The sequence below is a fragment of the Saccopteryx bilineata genome, chromosome 7 (genome assembly GCF_036850765.1).
Source record: "Saccopteryx bilineata isolate mSacBil1 chromosome 7, mSacBil1_pri_phased_curated, whole genome shotgun sequence".
Taxonomy (NCBI): domain Eukaryota; kingdom Metazoa; phylum Chordata; class Mammalia; order Chiroptera; family Emballonuridae; genus Saccopteryx; species Saccopteryx bilineata.
In genome coordinates, this window is record NC_089496.1 from 98,897,758 (window position 1) to 98,910,946 (window position 13,189).

A 13,189-nucleotide genomic window follows, 5' to 3' on the forward strand; every position below is an offset into this window, starting at 1 on the left:
AGATGGATGGATGGATGGGTGGATGGATGGGTGGATGGAGACTGATCTATGTCTAAGAGACCTCAAAGCAAACTTGCCTTATCCCCTTTCATGGTGGATCATAGTGTTTGGATCAAGAATCCCTGATCCCAAACAAGGGAAGAAGTTATAAGGCAGGAGAAGATAACTCTTGGCCCCTTGTCTCCATGCTGGGGTAACAGGGGAAGCTCCCCTGCCCCCTTCATATTAATGCCTTCTGCTCTCCTCCCTTCTGAATATCAGTCAAAAGCCTTCCATCTTTGATGCTGAAGGCCTTCGGAGAAGAGCCAAACCTACCACAACGAAAATGGGATCATGTTGTAGAAAGTGGAGTCTGCTCAGGCCCCAGAGTTCAGCCGCCCACTCTGGGCAGAAGGAAGGTTCTACTAATGGAAGCGCGGCGGAGCTCAATAGAGATGGGACTGTTTGTCAAGCACCTCCCTCGCTGCTATTTGGTGCCCCTCTTACTGAAGAAAGGCCAGAATTCCACCAAACCTTCTGTAAATTTGGTACTAAATGCTCCCAATCCACGGAAAGGTCTTTTCTTTGCCTATACAGAGCTCAAAAGTATCTCCTCTGAGGCAGCGCGGGGTTAGGCTAAACAGGAAACCTCCCCGGACCCCTTGGTCTTCCCCTCTTTGTCGTGGCAAATTCAACAGGAAAGGTCTCCACCGTTAGACATCATTCAGATTGCGCCACCAGAATCAGGAGCAGCCACGCGGAAGGGAATCTGGGTGCGAGGCATTGCAAGAAATAGGAAAAGAAGTCCTGTAACTCAGTGGTCCCCAATCCCCGGGCTGCGGACCGGTACCGGTCCATGGGCCATTTGGTACTGGTCTGCAGAGAAAGAATAAATAACTTACATTATTTTCATTTTATTTATATTTAAGTCTGAATGATGTTTTATTTTTTAAAAATGACCAGATTCCCTCTGTTACATCTGTCTAAGACTTACTCTTGATGCTTGTCTCAGTCATGTGATACATTTATCTGTCCCACCCTAAAGGCCGGTCCATGAAAATATTTTCTGACATTAAATCGGTCCGTGGCCCCAAAAAGGTTGGGGACCACTGCTGTAACTGCATGAATGGGACAGCCAATCTCTCACAGGGACCGCTTCATAAAACAGCGTGGAATCCTATTCTCTGTGTAAAGGGGGAATATTCACAGCAGAATGGGTGGGCTTATTCATCTTTGCTGGAGAGTACCAAAATAAGAAAATTAAACACTTCATAAATGAAGGACTGTTCTCTTTAAAAGTCAAGCCTTGATTGCATCCTTTGCTCAGTGTGGATGGGAAAGAAATTAAGCAATAAATTGAGGCTGGGATGTTATCCATTTGGAAGCTGCCACGCTCACAGAGGTCAGAGCTCCAGATCAGGCCTTCCAGCGACTGACTGCCAGCGTCCTGTCTGCTTGGGGTGGCCTGATCCTATTGAATTTCAGCGATGGCTCACACCTTAGGCAGAACTTTATCCTCTGAAAACATCCTGAGATGCCTTCTGACACGACCTCCTCTCTCCCTGCAGGCTAAGTAGCTGATAAGGAAAATAGGCACTAAAGGTCAGGGAGCAGCCACCTTGCAAACGAAAGCAAAACAAGGCCAGACCTGTGGTTAACCCCAGGCTTCCTCCTCCAGCTGTCCCCTCTCCCAGAATGAAACTGGGTTCACTGCAAATGCATGAGCTAATGAGCTGGAAATAGTTGGCAGCTAGGGCAGGCTCACTGGCAGGTCTGGGGAAACAGCCCAGCCTGCCCCCCCTGAAAATGAGCTCACTCTACCCAGCTCATCCAACTACACGTTTGCTCCAGTCCACAGAACTCCAGGGTGGGATGAGGAGGCCAGCTAGATGGCGCCCCCTACTGGGAGACTGACTCAATGCCCAGGAACAACACCCCCGAAATGGTACATTTCATTCACCCCACAGGTTTTCGTGGGACCCCACAGGTTTTCATGGGACCCCACAGACATCTTTAAAGAAGACACTCACCTCAGCAGATTTCTGGGACTTCGGCCTCTTCCTCAGCAAATTCGGGGAGTGGAAGAGTGAAGCCTTCTTTGCCTTTCAACCAGAAAGTTGTCTGTTCTCCTTTGCCCTGTGGGAGGCCAGGGAGACGCTGGTGCATGACAGGGAAGGAGAGGCCACCAGTGGAGGGTGGCCCCTGAGCAGACAGCTCGCCTCCTGAGAACGTCTGTAGCTAGAGCAGCAGCCAGCCGGGGGCTGCTTCAGTAAGGGAGGGGCCTTGTGATAGACCAGATCCTGATGACTCCTTGGGCGTTGCGGATAAGCCTGGAGGGACGGTCAGTGATGGCCTAGGGGTAAGGGCCACTGCAGGTGGAAGTTTGTGGCAGGGAAAATCTTGAAAAATAATAATACTTTTGAGGTCTTACATAAGCAGGATTCCATGTGAAGCATGCCAGATACATGTTTATATATAATCCTCATATCCACCCTTTGAGGGCAGGATTATTACCAGTCCCCCTAATCTCACACCTACTAAGTAGTAGGACAAGATTCAAAGTGATGTCTACACTGCTGCTTTCTTTTTCTTTTTTTTTTTTTTTCTGTGACACAGACAGAAGAGACAGAGAGAAGGACGGATAGGGACAGACAGACAGGAAGGGAGAGAGATGAGAAGCATCAATTCTTCGTTGCGGCACCTTAGTTGTTCATTGGTTGCTTTCTCATATGTGCCTTGACCGGGAGGCTACAGCGGACCAAGTGACCCCTTGCTCAAGCCAGCGACCTTGGGCTCAAGCTGGTGAGCTTTGCTCAAATCCGATGAGCCCGTACTTAAGTCAGCTACCTCAGGGTTTCGAACCTGGGTCCTCTGTGTCCCAGTCCAATACTCTATCCACTGTGCGACTTCCTGGTCAGGCTACACTGCTGCTTTCTAGAAAAATCTTCCTCTTCTCTGAAGTCAGTTGATCAAATACCGCTAGCAGGGCCAGACTCAGCAAACCAGGGAGCTAATCCCACCCTCTTCCCTTCTTTCCCAGGACCCCCGCACCCACCCAAACACTGATGTCAGAGTAACCACCCACCATGAACGTCTCCAAGATTTTCTAGAAAACATCTCAGGAGGAGAACCACCTCCCCACCCAGAAAGAGCAACGTTTATCAGACAGATGAGAATGTGTCACGGCACATTTCAGTGACAGACTAGATGCCAGCCTGGAGGAGGAGGCAGAGGGAAAGGGAAGAGATATTTAAATGTACAGAGATAAGGACCTACTACCCCCAAACCAACAGGTTTCTATCCCCTCTACCTGGGCTCTGTCAACTCGAAAGAAGGGACATTGGGGAGAGGTGGGCACTATAACTCTGGCGCCTGTGTTTGCTGTTGCCTTGACCGGACTGGGGGGTTCAAGCAGAAACCAGGAGACCATCTCTGGCAAAGAGAAAGGAGGCTTTCCACGGGCGTGGTCTAGGTGGGAGACAAGGTGTTTCCTGTCATAAATTCCACGTGTGACCATTTGAGGGAACAGGACGGGACAGTTCTCTCCGAGGGTAGAAGACCTGGCAGTCCTAGGAGCCTCCACGTGGATCTCAGGGGCCGCCATGCAGAGATGCCATGCGCACAGACGCCATGCGCAGAGACGCACTCGTCCCACCGAGCTCCTCGGCATGTCCATCAGAGACCAGACGGGGCAGGTGGGCGCACCTGGCCTGGTCTTACCTTGACTGGAATGGTGCCTCTCTTTTGCAGAGTGTACTCTCCCGATGCCAGCAGGGCGCCTGCGGTGCTCTGGGAGACGTGAATCCGGAGAGCTGCCACAAAACAGTTATTATCTAGTTACTGCTTTGGTTGTGACCCTGACACAGCGTCAGAGAGGCAGCGGCTGCTGTGGGAGGGAGCGCTACACCGCCCAAATGCTCAGGTTGCCAGCGGTCACAGACCCCCTCTCCAACATCTGGGACACTCGGGCTGGGACCCGCAACCACACAGGCACTGCCCACTCACTGCTGGGTGCTGCTCACACTTTCATGTGTTCAATTTAGAACCAGAAAACAGAACTGACTTCATAGGCAAGCGGAAGCTCCCCACGGCTGGGTTCCCACTTTCAAAATTGATCCTTAAAGTTTTTACTTACAAACTAAAAGAGAAGTTCTACCAATGCAACAAAATGACTGTAAAATAAAAGAATATACCAGGGGTCCCCAAACTGCGGGCCGCATGCGGCCCCCTGAGGCCATTTATCCGGCCCCCGCTGCACTTCCAGAAGGGGCACCTCTTTCATTGGTGGTCAGTGAGAGGAGCATAGTTCCCATTGAAATACTGGTCAGTTTGTTGATTTAAATTTACTTGTTCTTTATTTTAAACATTGTATTTGTTCCCATTTTGTTTTTTTACTTTAAAATAAGATATGTGCAGTGTGCACAGGGATTTGTTCATAGTTTTTTTTATAGTCCGGCCCTCCAACGGTCTGAAGGACAGTGAACTGGCCCCCTGTGTAAAAAGTTTGAGGACCCCTGGAATATACTATCCCCTGGTGCTCTTGTCCATAGGTTTCTGTGGTGTCACCAAATCTATATGTCACAGATGGGCAAATTACCACCCACGTGACAAATCCAGCCTACCACCTGTGTTTACAAATAAAGTTTTATTGGAACATGGCCATGCCCTTTCATTTACATACCATCAATGGCTGTTTTCACACATGATAGTGGTTAAGCAGTTACAAAAAAACTATAGCCAGTAACACCTAAGTACTTACTGTTTGGCCCTGTACAGAAAAAGTTTGCTGACTCCTGCTCTTCATTTGAATGACCTGATTACACGTGGGCCTGACTGTTTAGGACAGGTAGTTTTGGAAGGAGGCAGGGTGTTTACATGGCTCCTTGGACAGGACAGGGCAAAATCCCACCCACAAAGCATGTGATCAGTGTTGCCTGAGTGGATAATGATTTTACCCTGGAAATGAAAACCAGCACACAAAATGCAAATGGGTCTTCTAAAAATACCCTCTGGGGAAAGACAGGGGCCTGGCGGGGCAGGGGTATTGCGTTTGCAAAGTACTGTAAGTCAGTGGTCCCCAACTTGTTTTGGGCCACGGACCAGTTTAATGTCAGAAAATATTTTCACAGACCAGCCTTTAGGGTGGGACGGATAAATGCACAAAATAAAATTATGCGACCGGCGTAAAACTGTGGTATTTTTAAATATAATTGTCAAACTTACGAGACAAGCATCAAGAGTGAGTCTTAGACGGATGTAACAGAGGGAATCTGGTCATTTTTTAAAAGTAAAACATCATTCAGACTTAAATATAAATAAAATGGAAATAATGTAAGTTATTTATTCTTTCTCTGCGGACCGGTACCAAATGGCCCACGGACCGGTACCGGTCCGCGGCCCGGGGGTTGGGGGCCACTGCTGTAAGTGATACCCACGCAAACTGCTGCTTTCCATTCGGGAGGCCATGTTCACGGTGTCTCCAAACAGACAATATCTGGGCATGGTGACCCCCACCACACCGGCCACCACAGGACCTACGAAGGAAAGAACAGATGGGGAAAACCAGTCTGCATTTCCCTAGGGCCCGGCTCCACCACCAGGCTCCACCCTGCACATCAAATCAACAAATGCAATTCAATCAACATTTGTTAAGTGCCTTTGTGGGGCAAAGCGTGGCAAAAGATCTTAGAGTTTACTAAGAGGCAAGCTGCAAGCTTTAGAACCCACAGACTTCTGGTGGAAAACAACATAATCAGTTGTTATGGACTGAATACTTGTGTCTAGCCCACATTCACCTGTTGAACCCCTAGCCCTCAATATGATGGTATTGGGGGGCGGGGGGAACTGCAGGAGATAATTAGGTTTAGATGACGTCATGAGAATAAGGTTCTTATACTATGATACTATGATTAGTGAGCTTATAAGAAGGAGAGACACTAGAGCACTCTCCCTTCCTCCGTCATGTGAGGACACAGCCAGAGACTACCGCCTGCCAGCCAGGAACCAGTCCTCACCAGAACCAGAGGATGCTGGTATTCTGATCTTAGATTTCCCAGCCTCCAGAACCTCAAGAAGAATGCCTGCAGTCTAAGCAGTCCAGTCTATAGTATTTTGTTACAACAATCAATCTAAGACAGAAACCAATGGCAATGTTATTCACACACTAGAAATGTAAACAAAGCCACAGCGGCACAAACATGGGACCAATTCCTTCTGCTCAGGGTCAGGTTTTATCTTAGTGAAGCCACAGAGGACAGGTAGGAGCAGGTCTGGCTACAAAATTTGCAGGGCCCGGTTGAAAGTAAGAGACTCCTCATTCAAAAGTTACTAAATATTTTAAGACAGCATCAGAAGGGCATTAAACCAAGCGCAAGCCACTTCTGTACAAATCTTTGCATGAAACATACATGCAAAGATCATTCACCCTTTCATTTCCTTAAGATGCTGCCATTCACTTTCAGGGTTTCCCAAAAGCCTTGGACCTCGACTTGAATCCAGAACGACCTGCCATCACACCTGGACCATAAGACCCCCTGCCATCAGTGCCATCTACCTGTGTGGAGGCCGATCCGGAGTTTGAGCTTCTCCTGAGGCATGTGCCCGATCTGGAAGTGGACGGTGGCACTGAGGAAGTGCAAGGACATTGTGGCAATCTCGTCCACGTGCTGAGCTCCGTTGCAAATGGGAAGCCCGCTGGCCACCATGTACGCATCTCCAACGGTTTCAACCTGAAGAGAAAGCAACAAAGTGGCCTCCAGGAGGGAGCGGGTGCCTCCGAGATCAAGGCCCTCATTACTGACGCTTGCTTCGAGGCCCCAGGCGTTGAAGGGTCACACTTCCTAACCTCCACTCCTTCTAAGTCCCAGCAAATCCTCAAGTGTGTTCCAGTCCTGGTCCTTCCACAAAGCCTGCCTGCCCTAAGCCCTCCTCCCCACTGTCACCGCTTCCTCCACTGGAATCTGAGAGCGGTGGGGACTCTATTTTGCCAACCCAAGTTCAAAACCTGTCTGACAGGCAGCAGCATGCTGACGGGGAAAACTTTGAAGGATCACACAGATCCATCGAGTGGAATCCATCTAACCCAACTGCAATGTCTTCACCCCACGCAAGGGCTCCTATACATATGTATACATGTGTACATATTATGCAAAATATGTATGTTTATACATATATGTAAGTGTGTGCATCTGCCTCATCTGTCCTCATCTCTCCCCATCCTCCTAATAAAATCAGCTTTCAGATCCCTCGTTCTCACGTCATTTCCACGACTAAGCTTACAATGACCTACACCCCTTCCCAGATACGTTTGCATTTGAGCAGAATCCGAAGATGACGCAGTAAAGGTAGAATTTCAGGTATCAACGGGTGGTACAAACAGTCATTTTACTCTGGGTGACCCAGGTCATGCCACGCCATGGCAGCACGGGGCAGGCAGTCGGTGTCTCGCCTTTAGTTACAAGACTGACAGTCTAACCTCGGGAAGCTTTCTTCCTCTGAATTGCTAAGGATCACAATAACAGAGAAGTGAGACTCACACAAAATTCAAAGACAACCTTTAAAGAAGAGTGACTCTTCTGAATCTCTCTGAATCTGAAGAAAATCTACTCTGGAGGGAAATGGAGGAATTAGCTAATCGAAGGTCAATGCCTCTCTTAGAAATGAGCTTACTGTGAGATAAAGTAAGGAAGGACACAGAAGGAACAACTGATGCTGCTTGACAAGTAACATTTATAACTGTGATCAATCAAGCCCTTCTCCAAGAAAACAAACAGGAATGAAATATTGAGTTTCTGCCACGAATTGAAATAGACTGCCTGCCCGAAATAGAGCCCCCCCGCTGCTGATGTCCAGGGCGGGGTTCACCCCCACGGTTGCCCAGGAGACAGGGCAAGGTGTATGTGTTCCCTCACAAGCCGGAAGCCAGGTGCCTCACCTTATACACATCGTAGGTTTCAATGATGTGATCGAACAGACTGTAGAGGTCATTGAGCAGCTCCACCACTTGCAACGGGGAGCTGAGAGAACAGAGTGTTGTGAACCCAACAATGTCGGAGAAAAAGATGGTCACGGACTCAAAATGTTCTGGTTCCACGGGCCTTCCAGCTATGAGCTGTTCCCCAATGAAGCTGAAATCAGAGAAAAAGACTGTTATTTAACGGTGGCATATTCACTCTTGTCCCCCGCAGGCCCCCACAAAGTTGCCCTGGTAGATCCTTCTCTGCTTCAGTGGGTTTGTTTGTTTTTTTGTTTGTTTGTTTTTGTTTTTGTTTTTGTATTTTTCTGAAGTTGGAAACGGGGAGGCAGTCAGACAGACTCCTGCATGCGCCGGACCGGGATCCACCCGGCATGCCCACCAGGAGGCGATGTTCTGCCCATCTGGGGGTCGCTCTGTTGCAACCAGAGCCATTCTAGTGCCTGAGGCAGAGGCCACAGAGCCATCCTCAGTGCCCGGGCCAACTTTGCTCCAGTGGAGCCTCGGCTGCAGGAGGGGAAGAGAGAGACAGGGAGGAAGGAGAGGGGGAGGGGTGGAGAAGCAGATGGGCACCTCTCCTGTGTGCCTTGGCCGGGAATCAAACCCAGGACTCCTGCACGCCAGGCCAACGCTCTACCACTGAGCCAGCCGGCCAGAACAGGTTTGGTTTTTGATTAACAAAATTAATCATCTGAAGGATTTCTTTTGCCACCTGTTTCTCCACCTGCATGTTGTCCATAAAGAAAGATTTTAATTGGGGTAGGGAAGGAGCAGGTCATCTAAATGTCTTTACAAACAGATTTTCTCCCTGAGGACACTTTATTTTCTCCTATAGTTATGGAGTTTGATTATAAAGGTTCCATCTGCAGAAGTGGAAGCAAATGTAAGCATTCACCAATCATAAATTATTATTTTTACTTCCATTAACCAACCTCACATTAACACATTCAAATCCTCAACCCCAATCCTTTACTCAAGACATATAAAAAGGGTGCAGGAATTTTAACAGCAGATGCTTCTGCCAAGGGCTTAGAGAGTGCACAAGTGGAAAAAAGAGTGAAAAAGGAAGAAACTTTTGAATCTAAAGTCATGGGTATATATTGTATTGTGCAAAGGCTTTGGATCTGAAATACCGAAAGTTAGCAACTGACTAGATTTGTGGAACTAGCTCGCCATCTAGTGGTCGCTCTCCTCTGGGTACATCCATCACCTTCTTTCTATTGATATAAAAGACCTACACTTGTATTACTCCAACTCAAGGCTCCTTCCATCACCGTTTACCCTCTTCCTTGGGGGGGGGTGAACGCACAAATCAATATACTGATGACTAAAAGGAATTATCTAAAAACAACTCATTCCTAACTGAGACACCAAGTACATGGATTTAGCAGTCATTTGATATTATGTATATGAATGAATGACCCAAGAGTAAAATATTTCATTTGGGGAATTTTTATGTAGCATGTATTTTAAAGATTGAGAGCAAAAGAATTGAGCTAAGCAGGTCAAGAACATAAAAACAAACACCAAAATTCAAATAAAAATAAATAAAATAAGTGATAGAAAAATGTTGAAACTTGAAAAAAAAATAGAAAGACCTAAACTCTCTATCCTTATGGATTCTAGGGACTTTGCCTCGATCTCCCTTTGCAGGCTGTGCCAAACCACACACAAAATGCTTAACCCATTGTAGAACCTGATCTCTTTTTAGAAAGAGAACAAAGAATATAATCTCTCCTTTCGAGGCCTCTTAGATGTCGGTGCTGTTGTTTCCTGGGTCTCTTCGTGCAGGTCCCCAGTTCTCTGGAATACCTGGGCAGTATTGTGGACAGAAGCTTGTCCACCTTCTGCTTCTCGGCCATCAGCTGGTTGGTCCTCTCTTCCACCACCTCCTCCAGGTGGCTGGCGTACACTTCCAGCTTGCTCGCCATACTGTCTAGAATGCTCACGTAGCTTGAAGAGAACCCAGACATCAATGTCTTTTTCCAAGAACTTTAGGACCATAGTAGAGCACATCTTCCAACTATCATTCCTAGAAAACGTGTTTTGCCCTAACGGTTTCCTGCGTAAGGGTTACCAATGGACGGCAGGGAAGTGACCATGGCAGTGAGACCATGTGGCAGGACAGAGGCTGCCCCTTACCAACTCTGTGGTTTGGACCTGTCCTCTTTCCCCCTCTGACCCTCAGTTTCTTCATCTGGAAAATGGAGATAACAAGACATACATGGCAGGGTTACCCTAAGGGAGATAATCGGAACAAAGTCCCTAGAGCCGTGTCAGGAACCTTGGAACCAGTGGGCATTCAAACAGTGATGGCTTTTGACGGCCCTCCCCCACTTTCCAATGTGCTTCATGTCCTGTCCCAGCCAACCACAAATGTAGATTTTAGGACAGGTCATTCTTTGTTTTCTTTTCAGATGACAGACAGAAGGGACACTTGTAGATCCTGCAAATTCTCATTTTAGAAGGGCCTTCAGACAAACTTATATCCCTCATTTTTCAGAGGAGGAGACTGAGGCGCACAGGGAAATACACCTGCCTTCACATTGGGGACCCTATTTTGGGGGTAAAAAGTCAGGATGTATAAACTGACCTGATCCATACCATTTAAAGCTATCTTGATGTGGAAAACACAGACTGTGGGGCCATCGTGTTAAGAGTACACAGTGAAATGGGAGAATCGGGAGCAGATATATACCTGACTCCCAGGGCAGGGCTTTCTTTACAAACTCAAGCTACTTCTCACATGTCTGTGCCTTCATATGTTCCATGTGGCAAAAGATGATATCATTATCCTGGCTTGAAGCAAGGTTATTATTTGGAAAATTATTTGAGAGACATGAATAATTTAACTCAATAACCTACTGTAAGGTTGGTGCATAATTTCTTTTTTTTTTTAGCAAGAAGCACAGAAGGACAGGAAGGGAGAGAGATGAGAAGCATCAACTCATAGTGGCAGCACTTTAGTTGTTCACTAATTGCTTTCTCATATGTACCTGGATTAGGGTGCTCCAGCTGAGCCAGTGACCCCTTGCTCAAGTCAGCAACCTTGAGCTTCAAGCCAGTAACCTTTGGGCTCAAGTCAGTGATCATGGGGTCATGTTTATGATCCCACGCTCCAGCCAGAGACCCTGCACTTAAGCCGGATGAGCCCATGCTTAGCCAGTGATCTCAGTATTTTGAACCCAGGTCCTCAACATCCCAGGTCATTCTCTATCCACTGAGCCACCACCTGGTCAGGCAAGGTTAGTGTATAATTCCTTATCGCATGGTTCAATCTCAATTGAACAGCCATGACCTTGGAATGCTGGTTTGAAGAGGATTCTGAGTCCCTTTCTCAGATCTTTCTGGGAAAGAGGAACTTGATCGATTAGTGATGTCTGGAAGGGACAAAGGAGGGTAGTGGAAGTATGATTCATTTTTGTAACATTTATAAAATAAAAGGACAACTTATCAGCCCACTTTCACCAGCAAGCAGCACAGTGCTTTATATGTGGTAGGCATTGAGTGAGTCGATGAGAAAAGAAGGGAGGAAGGAAGGAAAAGAGGGAGAAAGGAAGGGAGGAAGGGAGGGAGGGAGGGAGGGAAGGAGGGAGGAGGAAGGAAAAGAGGGAGGGAGGAAGGAAAAGAGGGAAGGAAGGAGAGAGGAAAGGAGGGAGGGTGGGAGGAAGAAAACCCCACAGAACCAACCACAGCCATATCCTTTCAAAATTCTACTGGTTAAATGAGGAGGAGAAAATGTCTGTCGCACACCTAACTCACCCTTTGGGACTGGCTTCTCGTAGAATTTTCTTGATGGAAGGGAAGGTGGGCCTTCTGTCTGGAGATTCATCCCAACATGCCTTCACCAAGGCTGCGAGCTCCTCGTGGCCCTTCTCCTCCGACAGGGAAGGTCGGAGCGGAGCTGAGGCTGTGGGCTCTCTGATCCGGCTGATGATCTCTGAAATTCACGTTAGGTTTAGGTAGCCAAATGTCTGAACTTTGTGCCATTTAGTCCATTTCACTTTAAATAGATGTGCTCTTAATTTTGTAAATTGAGTTTCCAAGTCAGTTGAACAGATTAGAATTTTAGAGAAAGCTGAATATTTTATAAGAAGTATTCTTAATCCTCCTGGAAAATGAAGAATCTAAATGTAAATTATCTGAGTACCCCCTGATTAATCCAAATTTAAATCAATTTTTTTTCTAATAGAACTTTTCTTATTTAAAGTGAAGGTTATCTCTGTATGATTTCATTTGTATTAGAAATCCCCCGTCCAGGACAGCTGGCTCAGCAGCAGAGTGTCATTTCGGCATATGAAAGTCCCAGGTTCCATTCCCGGTCAGGGCACACAGGAGAAGCAATCAGGAAAAGCAATCATCTGCTTCTTCACCCCACCCTCCTCTCTATTTCTCTGCCTCTTTTCCCCTCCCACAGCCATGGCTCAAATGGTTCAAGTAAAGTTGGCCCCAAGCACTGAGGATGGCTCCACAGCCTCGGCCTCAGTTGCTAAAATAGCTCAATTGCCAAGCAACAGAGCTGAGACCCAGCTGGGCAGAGCATCGCCTGGTAGGGGTTTGCAGGGTGGATCCTGGTCAGGGCGCATGCAGGAGTCTGGTTTTGCCTCCCAGCCTCTCAGTTAATTAAAAAAAAAAAAAGAAAGAAAGAAAGAAAAAAAGAAAAAAGAAATCCCCAAAGTGTGCTTTATACAATTTTGCATTCCGTATATGTTATATAAAAGATAGTGTCATGAATAATAAATGTTGCCTCCATGTCCTGCCTCTATGTCCAACTTTGCAAACCTACTTCCCTCCCTTTTTCATTGGCTTCCACCAAAATTTATTGAACATTCTGCTTTAACCAGGTTTTGTCAAGGAAATATTTTGAGAATAATGCACACGTTCAGGACCCGAAGATTTGCGTTTCTAATTAGACCAGTGTTTGACAAGCAGCAGATCTTCAACACCACCTGGGATCTTGATAGAAGTGCAAATACCCAGGCCTCCCCATAGACCTACTGAGTCAGAAACCCTGGAGGTGGGACCCAGCAATTCTGTTTTAACAAACCAGGAGGTTCTGTTCATGTATGTCCACATTTGAGAACCACAGGCCTGGTGTACGCAGAGGATCGCTGTGTATTCCGTTCCCAGCACACAGGCTTATTTGCAGGGAGGTATGAGAAGTTAATGGCAGGAGTGTGTTTGCCCATAAAGTAGATACACACTGTACTTTTCCTGGTTGCAGTCCTGTGTCTATAT

The 13,189-nt window shown here is 47.1% G+C and overlaps 1 protein-coding gene across 1 annotated transcript in view; it reads right to left on the reverse strand.

Moving 5' to 3' along the window:
- LOC136310275 (guanylate cyclase 2G-like) overlaps window positions 1-13,189 on the reverse strand; it is a 49,246-nt gene continuing 36,057 nt past the window's right edge. The window contains exons 15-22 of the mRNA XM_066238646.1: window positions 11,714-11,891; window positions 9,764-9,904; window positions 7,913-8,105; window positions 6,533-6,707; window positions 5,415-5,513; window positions 3,700-3,791; window positions 2,010-2,115; window positions 1-748 (exon numbers count right to left, since the gene is read on the reverse strand). Of these exons, the coding sequence (XP_066094743.1) occupies window positions 2,011-2,115; window positions 3,700-3,791; window positions 5,415-5,513; window positions 6,533-6,707; window positions 7,913-8,105; window positions 9,764-9,904; window positions 11,714-11,891 (983 nt within the window). The 3' untranslated portion in view covers window positions 1-748; window position 2,010. The remainder of the gene's footprint in view (window positions 749-2,009; window positions 2,116-3,699; window positions 3,792-5,414; window positions 5,514-6,532; window positions 6,708-7,912; window positions 8,106-9,763; window positions 9,905-11,713; window positions 11,892-13,189) is intronic.